A 20,882-nucleotide genomic window follows, 5' to 3' on the forward strand; every position below is an offset into this window, starting at 1 on the left:
TCCCCAAGTTTTAGTCAGGGGTATATAGTAAAAATCATGGTCAGGTCATGGGCCGTGAATTTTTGTATACTGCCCATGACCTCTCCATCACTTTTACTAAAAATACACAAAAACGTAGCCTTAGTTATAGGTAAGAAAGCACAGCCATGCTGGTTGCTGAAGGGAATAAAGGAGGGAAATAAGCAAGTCATACAAGTGAATCCAAGCATAATGAACATTCAAGTTCAAGTCAGTCTGGCGGATGGGTAAAGTTTCAAGCAAATTCTACTTTTAATTCACTTCTTCTAGTTAATGAGTAAAGGAGGCTTGTGTTTTCAAAAATCTCATAAGGCCCTGTCCTGCACTCCTCACTCATGGCCTGCTTCAAAATCCATTTAAATCAATGACAGTCTAAGTTTAATCGGGTGTAATTTATATTGACTTCAATGGGACTTTTACCTGAATAAGGTTTAGGCCCCTTGTTAATTGAATGAGAGAGAAAAGCATTTAAATCAACACTGAGTAACCATTTGCTACATTACATTGTGAAAATAATGTTTAGAAAATGATGTTTTGATATCAGGCATAGACCCTAGAAATGTCAGAGTACTAGGTGCCCTGCCTAACCATTTGCATCATTTCAGATGTGATTTTGAAGACACCGCTCAGTATCGAGCTTCTGCCATGAATGTTAAAGGAGAACTTTCAGCTTATGCTTCCCTTGTGGTAAAGAGTAGGTTTGCAGGATATATTTCCTTTGATTTTTCTTTGAGGGGGCACATTAAAAATTCTGTTTACATGGCTCAAAGTGCTGATTACTTCTAGGCGATTGGTGACTAGAGTTGTTCTCTTTTTTATAGGATATAAGGGAGAGTTTGATGCAAGTTATTTTCATGCTGGAACTGTTACCATGCCTCTCAGCTGTAAGTTCAAAAAATGGGTTTGCCTGACCTAATCCTTTAAAAATCGTGCCATTGTGACAAAACAACCAAGCAGATTATTTGGTGACATTGTTTAGAAACAAAATGGGTCTGATTTTCAGAAGCTCTGAACAGCTGCAACTTCAGTTGAAGTTAGTGAGAGCAGCAGATGCTCAGCACCTCTGAAAGTCAGACCTTGTATGATATAAACTGATGTTATCTCTTGGTGTCCACAGCAATTTTTGTTTATTTTACAACCGTCTACTGTACTTGTCTGTTAGAATAGTGAGATAGACACTGATACATGCTTTGTGTTTATACCTTTGGCATTGCACTTAGATCTGGAATATAAACGATCAAAGAAAGAGGTGGAAGCCTCATCCCTTGAAACCTGTAAGACTAGACTGGATAAAACATTAGAGGACAGTCTTGCATTGGCTTCATGGGAGGGACTGGATGACTTGATAGCTCTTGTTCATCTCTAACTTCTATGATTTCATGAGGACGAGTAATAGAGATCAAATAGACAGAACCTGAAGTTAAGTATTCTAGGTATAAGTAATCAGTGGGGCAGATCCTCAGCTGGTATCCAAGTAGCTCTACCAAAACCAATGGGGATATGCTGATTTACACCAGCTGAGGATCTGGCCTTACATTTAGAATTACTTTAAAGTTTTATGTAAGTACATTGAAATTTGAGGAGTTGTAGCAATGCTGCTCACCTAAATAAAGTATATTGGACCTGCTTCTGCAAGGCGCTGGGAGCTCTGTATTTGGAAGATTTGAGAGAAGGGGGATTTTGGGTGTTTTTATTATTATTATTGTGACAGTGTAGTAATAATGTGAGGGATCTGCTATAAAAATATAGAAGGTTCCATTTATATACAGTAGTTTTTGCTGGTTTTTGTCATTTATCACTACAAAAAGATAAAAAATTAAATAATCAGACAATTTTCTTTACACAGTTGGTGTTACCCCCCATGGCTATGCTTCCAAGTTTGAAATCCACTTTGTTGACAAGTTTGAGGTATCTTTTGGGAGAGAAGGAGAGACAATGAGTCTGGGTTGTACAGTTATCATTCATCCCGACATTAAGCGCTTCCACCCAGAGATCCAGTGGTACAGGAATGGTAAGCACATATTACAAGATGAATTTTAAACTTGTCTGACACAGAGTTTCATTCCCTTTCATATCCAAATGAAGAATGAAAAGAGGAAATATAAGGGTATATTATAGCTGTAAGATATGGTATAAAAACAAGAAGGAAATGTTAATGATTTTTTTTCAAAATTTCCCCTTTTTTTTAAATTAAAAAAATGGCAAAATTTTGAAATGCAAAAAATTTCAATTAGCTCTACAGTTGGTCAAAAATTAGAGGAAAAGTTTGGGAAACTATCTGAATTTTTCCCATTTCTTTTCAATATTTTTAAATCTGAAACTTTTCAACCAGCTTTAGTATTTATATAGCCATTCAGTGCTTGTGACTTTTGTTATTCATTGATATGTTGAAACCTCTCTTAACTGATCACTCCAGAGACTGAGAAAAATCAGTTGCTTAACGGAGTTAGATCACTGAAGTCAGTGTAAAATAGGTATGAGAGAAGAATAGGGATACTTTTGTGATTCTCTTTTAGGACAGGAAGTTGTCTAATACGGATGATCTCTTGTACAGGTTTCATTGTATTTAGGAATAGATTCAATTCAGTCATCTCTCATTATAGAACTCTCTAATTTCTAGGTGTTCTTATTACACCATCCAAGTGGGTCCAGATGCATTGGAGTGGGGAGCGGGCTACGTTAACCCTTGCTCATGCTAACAAGGAGGATGAAGGTCTTTACACTCTTCGTGTGGTCATGGGGGACTACTATGAACAGTACAGTGGTTATGTCTTTGTTCGAGGTAAGATCTGGTGATGTTACCCTATGAAGAAAACAAAGTGAGGAGAAATCAATCCCATTAATTTCAGCTTTTTTTCAAATGAAAACAGTGTAACTACTGAAAACTGTGAGATGCTTTTAAAGAGCTTGTTAATCAAGATGAACAAAATGCTGTGACGTTGAAGAAATGTCAGTTGTTTAGCATTATCATTTCCCATTATTGTCATGTGGAAAACTTGATAAGATACCTCATATCTGGGTGGCACCGCCATGTGTTTGAGGGTCTTTGGACCCTACTGATAGCACCATTATTCAGATGAAGAAATTCACTGTTGCAGTTTACAACCCTTTGACTATAGTAGCTTGTGGACAGTGATGAGCACTAATGATAAAGAGGAGAAACCCATGTAACAAATTATGAATGTATTATTTTGCCCATTTGTTGCTAACTACAGCCCATTATTTTGACCAAGATGCTGTGCAATAACTATTTGACTCTCTTTAATACAGTGTGTAATAAGTTAAAGTACATTAGGAAGTTTATGAGGCAAGTAAAGAGTAGAAGTTATTTAAAATTCAGAACCCACTAAAAGATTAGTTTTCTGTCTATCTTGGTTTATACTCTCGTACATTGATAAACTTCCTACATTTTCTCTTAGAGGGCATGTCCCTTTAAAAAGAGCCTTGATTATCAAATTTCACTGGTCCATGCACTGATTCTATATCTGTCTCAGCTGCTGAAGGCAGCTGAAGTGTGTAATGCTAATCCTAAAGGCTCTTGAAATTCTTGGCTCTGTGAACGTGCCCAGAATGGCGCCACTTTGCCAAATATAGCAGAACCCGGTGATATGCAGATTACAGCCTGCTTGGAGATCATGACTAAAGCAGTCATGCTCACAAATTGTAGAAAGAACTCATCAAAATGTTTGTTTGTGACCTCACAACAAAATAGAAAGATGGGAAAACAGATATATCAAAAGCTGTGTTGGTATATACATAAATTATCATTTTTGTTAGTATTTCATCTCTTGGATGAGACAGAGAATTGAGGTCTTAGCCAATTGTGACCATTAAAGGCCACATAGCACTTTTTGCAAAAGTATGGCTGTCGCTTTGGTATCCTGGCAAATTCAAATTAGGTGAATTACAGTCTTGCTTATTTAAATTCCCCCTACAGTTTCAATTGGATAATACATAGTTCACTTCCTGTCCTAAACAGTTGTGTAATGATGCTACATACAGTTCATCAGCTGCCATATTTACTCTGAAGTGGTTGCCCTTATAGAAATTCCCATCTATAGGCCCCCAACTTGTGAGGTGCAGAGCACTGCGCAGGATCAGGCCCCTATTGTAAGTGCATTAGTAAAGTTTCTGAAGTGTTTTGTGAGCCTTCTGTACTACTGTACAGTGGTCACCATTAACAAGTCAGCATTTGCTAGCAGGCAGTAGGGCTGAAATCCTGGCCCCATTGAAATCAATGGGAGTTTTACCACAGTTATTTCCTAATCTAACTATTGGAGAGGAAGTGTGGTACTCAGATACCACTATGTGTAGGGCCCTACCAAATTCAAGGTCCATTTTTGAAAATTTCATAGTCATAGCATTTTAAAAATCTTGAATTTCATGGTTTCAGATATTTAAATCTTAAATTTCACAGTGTTGTAACAACCAGGAATATGTATTTTTAAAACAGCAAAATATAAAGCCCTTAAGACTCAGTTGTTTCTCAAACTGGGGGTCCCGACCAAAAAGGGGGGTGGAAAGCTATTGTAGGGGGGTAGTGGTATTGCCACCCTTTCTTCTGCGCTGCCTTCAGAGCTGGATGTCAGAGAGTGGTGGCTGCTGGCCGGGCGCCTAGCTCTGAAGGCTGCGCCCCCACCAGCAGCAGCACAGAGGTAAGAGTGGCATGGTATGGTGGCAGCAGTATTGCCATCCTTATTTCTGCACTGCTGCTGGTGGTCGTGCTGCCTTCAGAGCTGGGCGCCTGGCCAGCAGCTGCTGCTGTCCAGCTGCCCAGCGCTGAAGGGTAGGGTAAAAGTACACAAAAGTCCAGATTTCACGGGGGAGACCAGATTTCATGGTCTGTGACCTGTTTTTCATGGCTGTGAATTTGGCAAGGCCCTATGTGTAAATATTGGCAATTGAAGGCTTTTAAATGTTGACCACTAGACGTACATTGAAGATTTACTATTATTGCTATTAATAATGTTTATTATTGAGTTATATTTAATGGATTATGTATTGTGTAAATAGTAGCTTTTAAAGATAACACCAATGCTATGATAGAACAGGAAAAAAATTATATAGAAGTCAGGATCGGTAACATTAGCATAGCTCCAAAACCTCCCAAATTACACTGCAATACCTGCAAGGAAAAACAGTGTAATATGGTCTTTCCAAAGCTTTAATTTAGAGTGCTGAATAATCTTTTCATGTTGTTATTTTGGAGCTAGAAAGAATAAGGGTTGGAAACTTATTGTAAATAAGATCATTATAATAAATAATATAAAATGCTGTAATACTCTGGGATCCAGCAGTTTTAAAACTTTTGATTCTAGATAGAGTTTAAAAAATGTTTACTTAGCAGAGATGTACTGTTTTCCTTCAAGTGTGAGGCTCCTTTTTGTCTAGCCCTAACCCATCCTCCTGTCCTGTGAAGTAGCTCACAACAGGACTGGGGAAATGCCAGGAGTAATTGGACAAACTGATGTTGATCGAGAAAGAAACAATGCCTCTTCTATGAAAACCTGTCACACAGACTTCTTGGAAAGGTTACAAAATGTTTATTTTCCCCACAAATATGCTAATAAACATACAGCTACACAAACAAGTCATGTCCCACAAATGAGGATACAGTTGCATAAACATTTTCAGCCCCCTATATCTAGCACTGCACTTCGGCATTTAAAGTTTTAGATAAGGTTTGCCTAAAAACAGACTCCACAGAATCAAAGTCAGGGCTCCTCTGACACATAGGCCCAGACTTGTAACAAACATTTGACAGGAAGTACATATATACCCTTCTTCAGTTTATTTTCCAAAATGAGTCTGTCTAAAGTAGTAATAGATAGACCTCAAAGGGTCTTTCTTGATAAGCATCCTTGCTTATGTGAATTCCTTGTGCCTAAATGTCCTCCCATTTATTCTGGATTTGCACTGTTGACTTCAGTGTATTTACTCCTGATTCACACTAATGGAAGTGAGACCAGAATCAAACCCCTTCAGTCAGTTCCGGGTTTACAATGGCACCAAAGGCACTGGGGTGCCAGGTCCAGACTGGGAAGGGACCCATTACAGACCTGTCTAACCCATCCACATGGCTGGGTCTGGCCCCTTGCCCAGGGCAGTCTAGCGCCCAGGTCTTGCTGTCTGAGCGGCTCCCCAGTGCGGCTCCAGCTCCGAGAGGTCTCTGCTATCCACCACCTGTGGGGCACTGCCCGCCTCCCCGGGGGCCGAACCTCCTGGGACCAATGCAGAGGCTGGGCCGGTCTCTGCCAGCGAGGGGAGTAGTGCGGGGGGCTTGGCTGGGCTCTGCCAAGCAAGTGGGTCCTGAGGGAGCCTGGCCTGGACAGGCCCCACTCCTGTTCCGGCCTGGCTGATCGTGCCGCTCCTGAGGGACCGGAACGATCCCTGCCCCGGGACTGGCCCCAGCTGCATTGCTGATTCAGCCCAGCAGACACGGTCACCTCCCAGTAGGGCTGGTGAGTGTGGCCAGAGGGCAGGGCACAGGGGAGTGGGTGTCTGGGGGCCTGTGGCAGGGTGCTGGGCAATGAGGAGGCAGGGGCACTGGGCAGTGGCTGGGTGCAGGAGGTTTGTGTCTTTTGGGACACTTGGCAGTGGGGAGTATGTGAGGGGGGCATGGTCAGTGGGGAAGGTTTGTATGTTTTGGGGTGCTGGGCATAGGGGGGCTTGTGGAGGGGTGCTGGGCAGTGGGAGGTGGGGGAGGTCTGTGTGTGTTGTGACACTGGGCTGTGGGGGAGTCTATGTGGGGTGCTGTGCAGTTGTGGTGGTGGGGCTGTGGGTGGGGCACTGGGGGGTATGTGGATGGGGGGACGCTGGGCAGGGTGGTGGTGGTTTGCAAGGCACAGTGCAGTTGTGGTGGGGGGTCTGTGGGGAGGGGTCTCTGGGCAGGGGGTCACTGGACATAGGGGCTTGTTGGAGGGGTCTTTGGGTAGGGGGGCACTGGGCATAGGGGGAAGGAAGGTACTGGGCGGGGAGGCGGTGTGGTATGTGGCACAAGCCCGCCCCCGAGGGGAAGGGGCGCACTGGCAGCACAGGGCCGGGCGGGCCAGTGTGAGTCTGGTGGCTGCCAGTTTGTAAATGGTGTCCTTGTGCTGGGCTGGGCCCAATTGTCCCCAACCGGCCCTTCACTCCGGGGACTGACCCCTCTCGTCTCCCCACGCCATGCCTCATTGCTGCCATGGGGGCCCACAAATATGTTTGACACTAGGCCCACAAAAGGTTTTTCTGGCACTGCTTTCAGTCTGAAAAAATTCGGCTGGAAAGCTCAAGATAATAAGTTTTCTTGTGCCAGCCCCATTGATTCCTACCTCCTAGTGGACTGAATATCCTACAAGAATAGCTTTTCTTCCAAGCCCAGCCAGAACAAGCAATGAAGGGAGGGTGGGGAGGGGGGTGAAAATGAGAAAGGAAATAAGAAATTTCCATTTATATTCACTTTTTGAATGAAAAATATATTCAGAATTTTTCAAATGTCAAAGAATGGCTTGGACTGAGTTTGGGATTGGTTTCTGGTTATTTATTTTATCCAACCTTCTTATGGAATCCATCAGTGTTTCTGTTATCCTTCCCAGATCACCCACCACAGTTCATCCATCTAAAATGGAGTTGTATCTCTTTAAAAAATACATCCTCTCCCCCACCCGCCAAGTTCAGGAGTCTAGCAAACAATCATTTCATGAAGATGATTGTTTTCAGGGGCGGCCTGGTTAAAACCATACCTTTTAAGGGGGACACTCTGTCTACCCAACTGTAGCTGGGGTTGGGGGCGGGGTGTGTGTGTGTCTGAGACCTAATAACATTTCGTCAACTTGTAATTTCATCATAAAACATGTCCGTGAGCTCACAAAAGTGTACTGTATCACTCTTTGTCCTTGAAAACTACAACACTCTAGATCCAAACAACATTGCCTGAGCTACTGTCCAGTGCTAAGAGAATAGAGTTTGATATTTTACTTCAATAAAGCAGCAAGATGACATTTAATTACCCAAGAGATTTTACTTGAAGTATGGCAGTATCTTAATCAAGAAGCAAGATTCCTGATTTGGTTTGTTTTAGAGGGCCTCGATCAGTGATTACAATATGCTGCAACATACTGGGTGTTAATAAATATTGATAACAGAAAAAGAAATCTATAATAATAAGGAAGATGTAGGACCCAATCCTGGTCCCACTGAAGTGAGTGGTAAAACTTTCATTGGTTTCAATGGGAACAGAGTTTGGCCCTTAAAGAGTAACCTGGAAAAAACTGTGACTCCGATTTAAAAATGTAAATCTCCATCTTCATAGATGCAGATGCTGAAATGCCAGGAGCCCCGGCTTCGCCACTGGATGTGGAGTGCTTGGATGCTAACAAAGATTATGTCATCATCTCCTGGAAACAACCTGCTGTTGATGGAGGAAGCCCCGTCCTTGGATACTTTATTGATAAGTCAGTATTTATGTCAAACTATACCTACTACTGTATTGCTGATCATTGTTATTCAACAGCCTAATAATAATTTAGTGGCATAAAATGTGATATTGTCATTTGTAGCTCTTCTTGATAGCTAAAAATACTGCTTTTCTATTTCAGATTCAGACTCCTAGGGCCTAATTTTATTTCTACTAAGTTTAGTGGGAGTTGGATTGGGCCCTTAATTATTTAGGAAATAATCTTGTGAGTTGCTCCTTACCCTGTACTCCCTTTGACTTCAGTGGGAGTCGAGTCCTCAGTACCATGCAGACAGTGCTCGGTAATTTGCAGAATCAGGCCCTTAATGAGTCAGCCTGGGATTCCTTCTGCAGTATTGCCAACCCCAAGTATTCAAAAATCATGTCAGGCACCAAAAAATCATGATATTGGCTATCAAATAATATATGCTGAGTTCTTTATATTTGCCTTTTGGTTTCTGAACCTTTGGGGTGCACTCAAATCATATTGCCAAGCTTTTCTCTGGAAATTACTTTTAAAATGAGAGCTGAGATGCTCACATAATGTGATGAGTCATCTCTGAGTTATCCCTGAGCCTGTTTAAACCTGATAAGTCATCCCTGAGCCAGAGAGTGTGATGAGTCATCAGAGGCAATTTGCTGCAGGTCTTGTGATAGGGCCTGTGCCATTCAACCAGGGTTTAGCCAAACCACAGGTGAGGACCCACCCACATGATCCCAAAGCAGGTACATAAGCGCCTAAGCAAAGCAGTCTCTCCACTCTGTTCAACATTATTACTTGGCTAGGAGCATTCTCATTGCTTAGTAGTTCTGACAGCTTGCCTGTGCTCCTGCTCTAGCTCATCCCTGTTTCCACACTAGCCAGTCCCTGCTTCAACCTGTGTCTGCTTCTGCCTCAGCCAGCCACGCAGTTACTCTGACATGGAATCACAGGATTCCAGGAGCTGGGGCTTTATGAAATACACCAAATATTGTAAGACTCCTGATAAAATCATGAGAGTTCGCAACACTAATCAGTGATAGAATGTTGCTTATTCAGAAATGTGTATAAGGATTTATAATGAGAGATCTAGACTGTGGGGCAGGTCTAAGTATATCAGTGTTCAATTCAAGCACGTTTTCTTTTGTTTGATCATTTTCCAGTGTCCCGTAGCGTCCTAACTGATTTGAGCTTGGTCTAAATTCCATCCTCCCCTCTCCCCCCCCCCCCCCCCCCCAGGAATTAAAAAACAACAGAACAAGACACTGAAAAATAATTAATTTTGAAACTGAACTAATATCAAACAATGTTAGTCAACAATTCAGGTAACTGCTAGCTCAGCCACAGGATGTCTCTTATTACCCTCTTGCTTGTCAATCCATAGAAGATGTTAATATTCTACTTTTAGCTCTGTACTTTGTTTAGATCTTACAAATGCAAATATTCATCACTATTCTTAAACCCCTCCTCAAGACTTATTTCTGCCTTGGTGCCTATAGTAAATTGTCAACAGATAATGGCCAGGCATGTGGTCAGTAGGGCTTACTGAGATCACTACTTCTTTTGTTTGTTTATATCATTTTAATAAATTGACTCAAAACCTGCTTATTGTGTATGTAACCACCTGTTCCCATTATTGTTACCTTCACCCTCCCTTCCATACTCATTTGTTACATCTTGTCATAAATTAGACTGTGAACAATTTGGGGGTAGGGACTCTCTCTCTCGTTATTCGTTTGTGCAGTGCTGAGCATATTTCTTTTTAATTCTTTATATTGTAATAGTACCTACAGGCACCAACAAGTTCAGGGCCCCATTTGCTATATGAACATATAACAAGAGACAGTCATTGCCCCCAAAGAACTTACAATCTAAGATGCACAAGACAGATAAAGGGTGGAAAAGGGTCCAGTGGTTAGGGCACTTGGGACTCAGGAGAGGCTCTCAAGTCCCTGCGCCACCCCAGACTTCCTACATGACCTTGGGCAAGTCACTCTCCCTCTGCCTTAGCTGTAAAAGGGGGATGATCATACTTCCTTTCTTCAGGGAGTGTTCTGATGATAAATACATTAAAGAGTGTGAGGTGCTCAGTTACCACAGGATGTGCTACAATTAAATACCTAAGGTAGATAGATTGTCCCTGTTTTACAGGTAGGGAACAGAAGCACCAAGGGGCAAATTTTCAAAGGTATTTAAGTGCCTAAAGATGCTGACTTTTGATAAGCCCACTTGGTGCCTAGCCCCTAAATGACTTGCCCAAGATTACAGAGGCTGTAGTAGAGACAGGAATTAAACCCACATTTCCTGAGTCCCAGCCCAACACCTTGGCCACAAGACTATCATGCTGCAATCCTGATTGGGACCTTTGGGTGCTACTGTAATACAAACAATAATACCTGTCAAAAAGCAAAGGCTTTCTTATCGGTTCAGAGAACTATTTAGGCAGAATAATAGTTACCCAAGCAGTTATTTCAGAAGCAACAAAAATGTTAATGGAGCTGCTAGTTTATCTTCTTATTTATCATGTTCCTAGAAACTGGGAGGCCATTGAAGATAGATATTTGTCTTGTTATATATCATGAGTGCAGATGGGCTGGCTAGAGCAGTGACACATAAGACAAAATGAACCTGCAGTGCTGGGTTTCTAATAAGATAAATTGGCTTTTCCATAACTGATTCCCCACAAGGAAAAAGAGCTTCCTTCAGCCCATAGTTCAAGCATGAGAGAAGTGCAGAGTTTCTTTTAGCTTTAATGTGCATAGGAAGAAACAAATTAATTAGACCACTAGCCTGGTCTCCTAAAAACCTCAGCCTCTCCTGAACACCTTCCCTGCTGCGAGTTACATTTCTCTTCCCCAGAGACTCAGGTTATTGCTGCCTGGTAGGCTCACCAGCATTTTGCCATGGAACTACCGCTGGACAACCAAGCCTTGCTGATGCACTGCTTGCAGTCACTGCCTCCCTTGATAATCCTGGCAGCATTCAATGTGCTGTCATGTCTGACTATATGCTAGAGGTTTTTTTTACCCTATCCCATCTAGGTGCTGTGTGGGGTCTATCCACCTGTCACAGAACTCACAGCATATGTTTTTATGTCCCATGAAGCCAATTATATTTGCTGGATGTTCAGCAGAGGATGTAAATTTTCAGTGCAAAGGCAGAGGAGTTCATTTCCTATAAACAGGAAGGGGAGTTGTGTGTTTCATTTCCCATGCTGAATTTGAAACTCTCATTGAACATCCCGAGGCACACTTTAAAGCGTTTAATCAGTGAATAGTGTTAAGTTTCTTTTTCACTACCTCAGGAAAGAAGCAATGCAGCTGCAGAGGATTTAGTGTCAGCATTCACATAAGGTATTTGAGCCCTTAGCGTTTTGTGAGGCTGTTTTTATGTTGGCAATATGTGAAGCTGTTAGGCAGGCTGGTAGGATCAACAATGTACATGAACAGCTGTTTGGAGTATTAGGGGTGTGTGCTCGGAGTTCTCTTTCTCTTTCCATCTTCAGTACTACTTGAAATATTTGTTTTTTCAGATGTGAGGTTGGCACCACTCACTGGTCCCAATGCAATGAGACTCCGGTGAAGTTTGCTCGTTTCCCTGTCACGGGTTTGATAGAAGGTCGCTCCTATATATTCCGAGTCCGGGCTGTGAATAAAGCTGGAATAAGCATACCATCAAGGGTTTCTGAGCCTGTGGCAGCTCTGGATCCTGCTGACAGAGCTAGGCTTAGAAGTAAGAGTTTTTCAATATATTCCCTAAGACAGTTGTTCTCAACTAGGGGTACACATACCGATGGGGGTATGCAGAGGTCTTCCAGGGGGTACAACTCATCTAGATATCTGCCTAGTTTTACAAAAGGCTACATAAAAAGCACTAGCGAAGTCAATACAAACTAAAATTTCATATAGACAATTACTTGTTTATATTGCTCTATATACTATACATTGAAATGCAAGTACAATATTTATATTCCAAATGAGAAAGTAAGCAATCTCTCAGTAATAGTGCACTGTGACACTTTCAAATTTTTATATCTGATTTTGTAACCAAGTAGTTTTTAAGTGAGGTGAAACTTGGGGTACGCAAGACAAATCAGAGTCCGAAAAAGGGTACATTAGTCTGGAAAGGTTGAGAGCCACTGCCCTAAGAGACTTAAGAAATTTGACTCCTGCAAGAATTTATGCACATTTGTTTTGTAAGTCCTCAAAGTTTCCACAAGAGGGAGCAATGCAAAAACAAAATATCATCTTTCGTAAATTTGGATTTGCCAAGAAAAAACCCCCAAACTTGAAGGCTGAATCGTCTCATGAAAGCTTGTCTTTTGTTATTTGAAATACAAAGCTGTGTACTTACAGGAAATTGAAAAAAAGGAGCAGAGCAGTTTCCTGGAGAGTGCTGCTTTTGTTTTATTAGCAGATTCCATGAATAGTCTCTTGCTGTGTAGCAGGTAAGGGAGCCTAATTCTATCAAAGCCATGGAGTAACACCAGCATAAAACTGGAGTAGGCCAGTGGAGAATCAAGCTCAAACTCTTTATCCTGAAAGTTAATGTTTTGTGAGTCACACTCCTTATCCTGTGGACTGCCAGTTTTGCTCTTTCAGTGACAAAAAGGCCTTCCAAGCGCTGATGGTAGATTTTTATTTAAATGTTTATTTTTACTTCCAAGTATCCATCCCATGCCGAAACACAAGCCTAAAGTCCAGGTCTTCCCACTCTATTCTGAAGTTTTTGTCATTAAAACAAGTCAGGGTGAGGGAAATACTGTACTGAACCCTGTCCTGAGTTGTTCAAATGGCATGCGGAGCCACAGGAGTGATGCCACAGGGATTGCCAGCCAGCGCTGTAGTCAGATAACCAAAATACCCCACTTGAAATGAAAAAAAAGGAAATGTTAGAGAAAGGCTCGGGCTCTAAAGGCCCAGGAAAGTTAATCGCCACCTTGCTCAGAGCAACCTGGGACTTGGGAGGCATTGTTCTATTGTTTTCTTGTTGGGGAGAGTGGAAAGGCAAGACTTGGAATGAGTGAGGAGCTTGTCCATGAGAAGGAAGCCTGATCTACATAGCATACTTCCATCCTCTTTGTTATCTCTCCCATTCCTTACCTCCATGCTGCCCCTTGCTTAGTCTATCTTACTCCTGGATGATCTTCTCTTCAATCCCCTTCTTTTCTTCCCTCCCTTCTACCTTTCATGGCCCTGCAGCAATTCAGAAAAGTAACTCAGCAGATCTGACTTTCATCTGTGAGGAGATCCGCTACTGCAAGGTGAAAGTGCATTGAACAGGTTAATAGTCTAACAGGCAGAACAATGCACTGGACTAGCAGTGAGAAAATCTGGGAGGCTTTCCCAGTTCCTGGGTCAATCTAATAACCATTGCAGGATTTCTGCCACTTAGAATAAAATGTCTTCAGCCAGTCCATCTGCTGGATAATGGACTCAAGCTTTCAATCTGGCCTTCTGTTAATGTAGTCCATTTTCATTATTGAAACCCTTCTTGGTACAAATAAAGGAGGCTTACAGTGCTGCTAATGGGCTGCAGTGCACTACCAAATGTGTCCAGGATTTCTTAAATACTGTGTGTATAGTTTTTGTTGTTGTTGTTGTTTTTAAACTGACATTTGAATAATAACTCTAAAATCATTTTTTAAAACTTTTGTCCAGAACATTCAGTATCTTAGATGGAGATTACATAACTCTCATGTCATTCAAACCATTTGATTTGAATAGTAAATGAGTTACTTTTTCATTATTTTCAAAACAGTTTCTGATCTGTCTCACTCTTATGATAACTACTCTCTATTTCAGGTCACCCTTCTGCTCCCTGGACAGGGCAAATTATTGTCACTGAGGAAGAACCTGCAGGTAAACACGTACCTTCTCTTAAAAAGGTCTGACCTGGCGCTGATTGAAGTCAGTGGAAAGACTCCCACTGGGCTTTGGATCAGACCCAAAGTCCTTTACAGTTAAAATCTCTGTAGCTTAAAATACCTCTGAGGTTAGCTGTCATGGTTTATGTTATTCAGGTCCAAATAAATAAACATGAAAACAATTTATGCAAATTCAGAAACAGTATTTAGATATTTTTAACTCTGCTATTTTTTAAAGAAATCAGACTTCAAAACAGTGAGATCCGCATGAGATACTTGATTTATGCTTTCATCAGGATAATGATTCAGAAATTCAAATAAGTCAGTGCACATTTTGAGGAATTTTAAAATCACTCAGCTTTGAAATTATCCGACCTGACAGAAATAAGTCTATTGATGTTTTCTCAGGAGCACCTGGGACAGGGCTAGGGACTCGGCTAACCTAGCTACCTGATTCAAACCTAAACTTCCTTCTCTTCTGTCCGGTTCTACAGAGGGCGTTGTTCCCGGCCCGCCATCAGATCTCCGTGTTATTGAAGCCACCAAGAACTATGTTGTGCTCAGCTGGAAACCCCCTGGAGAACGGGGTCATGAGGGTGTCATGTACTTTGTGGAAAAGGTAAAATTGCGGCATCAAAGTAAAGTGAAGTGTCATCTTCTTAAAAGTTTGCTCTGCCCTCTTGTCTAATCTTCCCAAGCTACTGTACCCTTTATACTGAGACCTTCGGATTATTGTCTTTTCCATATTCAAAGAGCATAACATGTGCACTCAGTCTAGATGACTTTTACTGTTGATTAAGGAAAACCACAGAGAAAAAAAGAACAAAGATAAAATATCCACAAAAGTGAAAGCAGAGTGTGCCTCTCACTTGAACTACATCATGGGCCCACCTCCTAGCAGATAGGCAGATGGACTTTCTACATAAGGGTGCAGTACAGGGAAAGCCGAATCCTACAGATACCTCACCTGTGTAAATAAGGCTAGTCTTGTGGGAGGTCTGGGTTCACATTGTGGCTGGAGATGTTCCTCCAGAGGGCCATTTGGCATCAACTCTTCTTTTCCTCCTTCATCTGTATTATCACATTCATCCTCTATAGTAACATTTTCATTGGCTGATAACAAGCACAACACATTTCTTTTCCAGTCTTACACAATCATCTGTCTTAATTTTAGTGCCCTCTCTTTTCTGAATCTTTATGTTGTACCTGCTGGCCAATGTAATTCTTAATTTTCTCCCCTTTTAGCTCTTCCAGGTCTGTTACTGCTCCCCCAAATCCTCCTGACAATGCTTGTTTTTTCCCTCTTTGTTCCCTACTGGTCTAGGTGTAAAATCATGAGAGACATACTTTGTGGGTTCTCTGCTTTGTGAATCTGGTAAATCAAATCTAATTAGCAAAGTACATTTAAAGAATGATGAATTTTCTGTACAGCGGACTGTGGTATACATGACAAAAGAAAATCTGCAACACAGCGTGGCAGGGTTCTCCCTCCATTTTTTACCTTCATGCCCTTTTAAGGGTCTGCACAAGAAAGTGTTTTGCTAGCCCATTGAATGCTGGGTGACAGGCCGCAGATGTGATGTGTGCTACTAACGTTTTCCTGAGGAATATTTGAAATTCCTCAAACAAATTGAGGACCATTTAGGTAACCCACATGGAGTGAACATATTCTTTATTTTCTCAATAATATTGGTAGCAGAAGTGTTCATCATATGCAATACTTCTGGCCACCTGGAACAAGCATCAGCCACAAATTCAATGCACTTGCTTTCCCCCCACCCCTGAAAAATCAAGGCCAGATTGTGGCTGATCATGACCTAGTACATAAGGGAAGGGAGAAAGTGCAAGGAACCACCTCTACTTTGCAGCCCCTCACAGCAGCCTCCAACAATCACATTCTCTGGATTTAGAAGAGAGCAGGGACTGCACATTGCTAGTGCATTCTGTGCTGCAGTCCACCCTCAAAGGATGCTCTGGAGTGGCCAGAGAGCTCCAAGAAGCACTGTGGTGATGTTACTGCTTTGCCCCTCTGATGGTACTGGAGACCTTTCTGTGAAAGATGCTTCTTTTCCCCTCCTGAAAATTCTAGAGCCAGAGCAAGGACTGGAGCACTGATCCCAGGATATGATGCAGACTTGGTCCTAGCAGTGGCAGTGCTTCCTACACACAAAGGGTTCTAGGATGTATCAGCTATGACATAGTGAAAACAGGAAGCCTCTAGGAATAGGTGATCACTTGGAGAACTCATGAGGTGGGAAGCCTATTTACACATTCTGAGGCCTGGTCAAGAAGAAGAATGTGGCTCCCCATCTTCCATAATAGCTGTGGGGTTGGCAGTCAGATGGAACTTCTTGGCAGTCTAGATTGTCTACTAAGTTCTGTGCGTTGAAAAGCTCTGTCCTAATGGCTCTTTCTTGTTTTGAATGCAGTGTACTGCAGGCACAGAGAACTGGCAGAGGGTGAACACTGAGATCCCTGTAAAGTCTCCTCGCTTTGCTGTTTTTGACTTGGCTGAAGGGAAATCTTACCGTTTCCGTGTTCGCTGTTGTAATTCAGCTGGCATTGGTGAGCCCTCAGAAGCAACTGAAGCTACTGTGGTGGGTGACAAACTTGGTAAGTGTATAGTCAGACATATTATCCCGTGTCTGTGGCTACCCTTTAAGAGCATCGGGTAGTTATTTTGCTTGAAGCAGACACATGGATGCTCCATAATTGACACAACTGTGAACGGTAGACAGTGATTTGTTCTTTATTTCATTGTTCATTGTGACTTGAATTGTGGATCCTTTAGTATATATTGAGGTTGCAGATGCTAACCAAGGGCATCAAAGACTTCAAATAATCATGCGAATAACTGAAAAGACCACAAATAATAATTTAAAAAATGGGCAATTTTTTTGGATAAAAATGTTTTATTTCATTTGAAAATTTTCACAGAAAAGAATTTCCAAATTTGACCAGCCCTAATTGTTTTTATTTTATCAAATTATGCAATCTAAACCAAAACTAAATCTTATACTTCTAAAGTTGATACAGGGACTTCTTGTGGAGGAAAATCCAAGATAGTAGCCATAATAGAGTAACGTTGGCTACTTTAGAAGCTTTAAAAGTTGAGGGCTGAATTCTACTCAGAGTTACACTAGTGTAAATTTGGAGTATAGAAACTCAGATGAAGTCATTGGAGTTGCTTGGATTCACACTTTCATAATCAAGAGCAGAATGTGATCCTTATTTTGATGTTGGTAAATTTTACCCTTATTGGTCACTAATTTATTTTTGTTTGTCCCCCCAGATATTCCCAAAGTCCCAGGCCGTATTATACCAACCAGGAATACAGATACCTCAGTGGTTGTCACTTGGACAGAATCTAAAGATGCCAAGGAGTTGGTTGGGTACTACGTAGAAGCAAGCATAGCTGGATCTGGCCATTGGGAACCAAGCAATAACAATCCAGTGAAAGGCACAAGGTAGTGGACATAAAAACATGGAAGGCAGGTTTGCTGGTCCCCAAGCATGGCAAGTTTGTTTGCTGCTTTACATACTTTATGGCTATAACAATAATAGTATAACTAGTATTGTGGTAGAAACTAAGGTCTGAATCAAGATTGGGGCCACATTTCACTAGGTGCTATACAAACATATATTAAATCATAGTCTCTGACCCCAAGAAACTTACAAGCTAATTTGAATTCAGAGGCAACAAATAAGTGTAACAAACAAACAAAAAAGGGAAGTGGCAGCAAGCAAGGAAAGAACAAGAGTAACAAATAGGTTAGCTATTGTACAATAGTACAAAATAGTAAGATAATGAATGAGTGAGCTTGCAAACTTAGAAAACTAGATTGCATGGTGTTTGGCAGCAAAGCTCTCCATTTTGAAGGGCAATGGTAAATAATTCTAGAACTGTATAACTAATATGACACCAGCAAATGTGGCTGCTTTCCCTCCAACTGCCCTTCCTGTCACTGCTATTTCATTTTCATCATCAAAGAGACTCAAAAGCACATTAGAAAATTCCATGCTACATTGCAAATGTACTAATTCCTTGCATACAGAACTCACATCCTTTATTCATACTAAATTCATTCTGTCAGTCAATGAAGTTACTCCAGATTTACACCTTCATAAATTAAACCAAAATTTGTCCTAATAGGAATTTTGCCTGAGTAAGAATCTAAGAATCAGGCCCTTAATTAGCAAATTCTGAGCTGATCCTGGTTACACTGCTGTAAATCCAGAGAAATTCCATTGAATTCAAGGGAGTTATTGAATATTTATGTTGTAATGGAAAGCCAGGTCTGGCTTATTATGACTTATTATAGTAACTGATTAATATTGCTAACATTACAATCATTAGCCACCATGATAGAGAATTATTATTTATTTGTATAACTAGCGTGCTTAGGTTCCAGTCAGCATTGAGGGGCTTTCGTTGTATTGAGGACTTTACAAACACAGAGTAAAAGATGGTCCCTGCCATGAAATGCTTACAACCATTACTATTTATTATGCGATAGTGTAATGAAGATGTTGCCTGGGCAAAAATGTACATCAACCTTCTGTCCACTATTGACTCCCCTATTTAAACGTTAAGGAGGTTACTGTGTGATGTTTAGAAGCAAGAAATTGAAGTTGAAATTCTGACATCTTTTTTTCTGCTCTTATTCTCTATAGTTACTGTAACTTTCATGGTTATTGTAATTTTTCAAGTATTGGTTGAAGACAAATTATAGCAGAAACTCATACTAACCACATAACTTTACACCTAGCATTATAAGCATGGCACTGAAGTAGACAGGTCTAGGTCTTGCAAGTCTTTGTGATGTACCCGTTGGAAAGTACAAGCGCGAGCAGAGGCTACATGTGGGTGCAATTAGGTCTGTGTACTCCTCTGCACTGAGCAGAAGGAAGCTACCCCCTGACACAGCAACTCCCATACTCTCATGAGCTCAGGGGAAAAAATGGTAGGTGTTGGAGAATGGGCATGTCTCAGGAGACAGGAGTGTGATCCTTGTTATGCAAATGAGGTGCTTAGCTGTGCCCTCCATTCTTTGACCTTTCTCCTGCTACTAGGCAGAAGTAATTGATTGCTTACTGAGAAGTGCTCCTTATCCTGCCCATCACATTATAACTTGTACTTATCCCTGCCACTAGCTATACTTGGGCTGTGCAAGATCAATCCCATAGGGGGTTAATATGGCAATTAAATGAATATTTCATTTTTAAAAGGAGCAATGATCATTAACTTCTTCACAACAAGCAACATGCTCATTTTATTTTTCCATATTTCACCTCTGTTTGCACACTTCCATAAGCCTCACTTTTATGAGACAGAACCCTTAAATTAGCATAAGAACTGCTCACATACAGATCGGTTTGACAGTCATTTCCAGACATTATTACTGAAACAAACCTATTTGCTTCCTTGAGATAAAATTTCATATTAGCCTTCCTGCTGATATCCAAATCTCCTTTGTATGTTGTCTCACTGCAGTACAGCTACTACAGGGGTGAAATCCTGGCCTCACTCAGGTCAATGGCAAACTCCCATTCACTACAGCGGGGTAAGGGTTTTCTAAGTGTTCCTTTACTGTTTTGCTTTAGATTCATTTGCCATGGACTCCTCACTGGTGAGAACTACATTTTCCGAGTCAGAGCTGTTAATGCAGCTGGACTCAGTGAATATTCACAGGAATCAGAGGCTATTGAAGTCAAAGCAGCCATTGGTAAGCTATGTTCCATTGCCATGGTCAATAGTAAACAAAAAATTGAATGATTCCAGAAAGTTTTTTTCAGCAATTATTTGTAACTAATTATATTGTTTTACAGTATTGTCCACAGATAATGATTTTCCTGTTGGTCATATCATGTGTAATGCTTCACAGCCATACTTTTACAGTCACTCAGTCACTGCGCACTTGTAGATTGTTCATCTTCACCATCCAGGCTTCCTCAGATGTTATTCATGAACCACTGTATGAAAACGCTGTTAAGTTCACGTCATAGTTACGCTGGAAAATGGAATGCCAGTCTAATTTCATATTGTGATATAAATCACCTCTAATACACATCATCCTGTGTAAAGTCAGTTCCTAAATCTAAGGGCTTGATTTATTTTCATACCTGAACCTACTAATAATGCTGTCGTTCTCTTCTGTAAACCTCTTAAAACCCTGTGCATCCTCCATACTGTTGATGAGCTATTTCTGTTTTGCCTGAACTAACATAAGGAGACTAATGAACTCACTGAACCAGAATAAATTGTATGTTTTCAACATTCTAACACTATTTGTATCGAACTGACATACCTCCCAACCTCAGAAGACAAGTATGGCAGAAGAAAGAGGCACTTCTAAAGATGAGCTGAAACGATCATAGATATGGGTAAAAGGATCTAATCTTAAAAGAAGTGTGGCAAGTGACAATCACTTTACTTCTATTAGCTTTCCAGATTATTGACTGTCACATCTGTGCTGTAAAATATACACCATTAAAAAAAGAGTTACTTGTAGTGAGAAGGTTGGGAGGTACTATATGCTTTTCACATTTCTCATGAGTCGAAGCATATCATAATGTCAGCAAAA

General features: G+C 41.1%; 1 protein-coding gene across 1 annotated transcript in view; it reads left to right on the top strand.

Annotated features, from left to right (window-relative positions):
* MYOM1 (myomesin 1) overlaps positions 1–20,882 on the top strand; it is a 97,641-nt gene that overhangs the window by 34,320 nt on the left and 42,439 nt on the right. Inside the window, exons 6-16 of the mRNA XM_026659400.2 lie at positions 563–712; positions 840–902; positions 1,865–2,029; positions 2,639–2,800; positions 8,309–8,450; positions 11,965–12,164; positions 14,237–14,293; positions 14,793–14,917; positions 16,728–16,911; positions 17,591–17,765; positions 19,903–20,024. Of these exons, the coding sequence (XP_026515185.1) occupies positions 563–712; positions 840–902; positions 1,865–2,029; positions 2,639–2,800; positions 8,309–8,450; positions 11,965–12,164; positions 14,237–14,293; positions 14,793–14,917; positions 16,728–16,911; positions 17,591–17,765; positions 19,903–20,024 (1,545 nt within the window). The remainder of the gene's footprint in view (positions 1–562; positions 713–839; positions 903–1,864; positions 2,030–2,638; positions 2,801–8,308; positions 8,451–11,964; positions 12,165–14,236; positions 14,294–14,792; positions 14,918–16,727; positions 16,912–17,590; positions 17,766–19,902; positions 20,025–20,882) is intronic.

The sequence above is a fragment of the Terrapene carolina genome, unplaced genomic scaffold, assembly GCF_002925995.2.
Source record: "Terrapene carolina triunguis isolate 2854851 unplaced genomic scaffold, T_m_triunguis-2.0 Scaffold58, whole genome shotgun sequence".
Taxonomy (NCBI): Eukaryota; Metazoa; Chordata; order Testudines; family Emydidae; genus Terrapene; species Terrapene triunguis.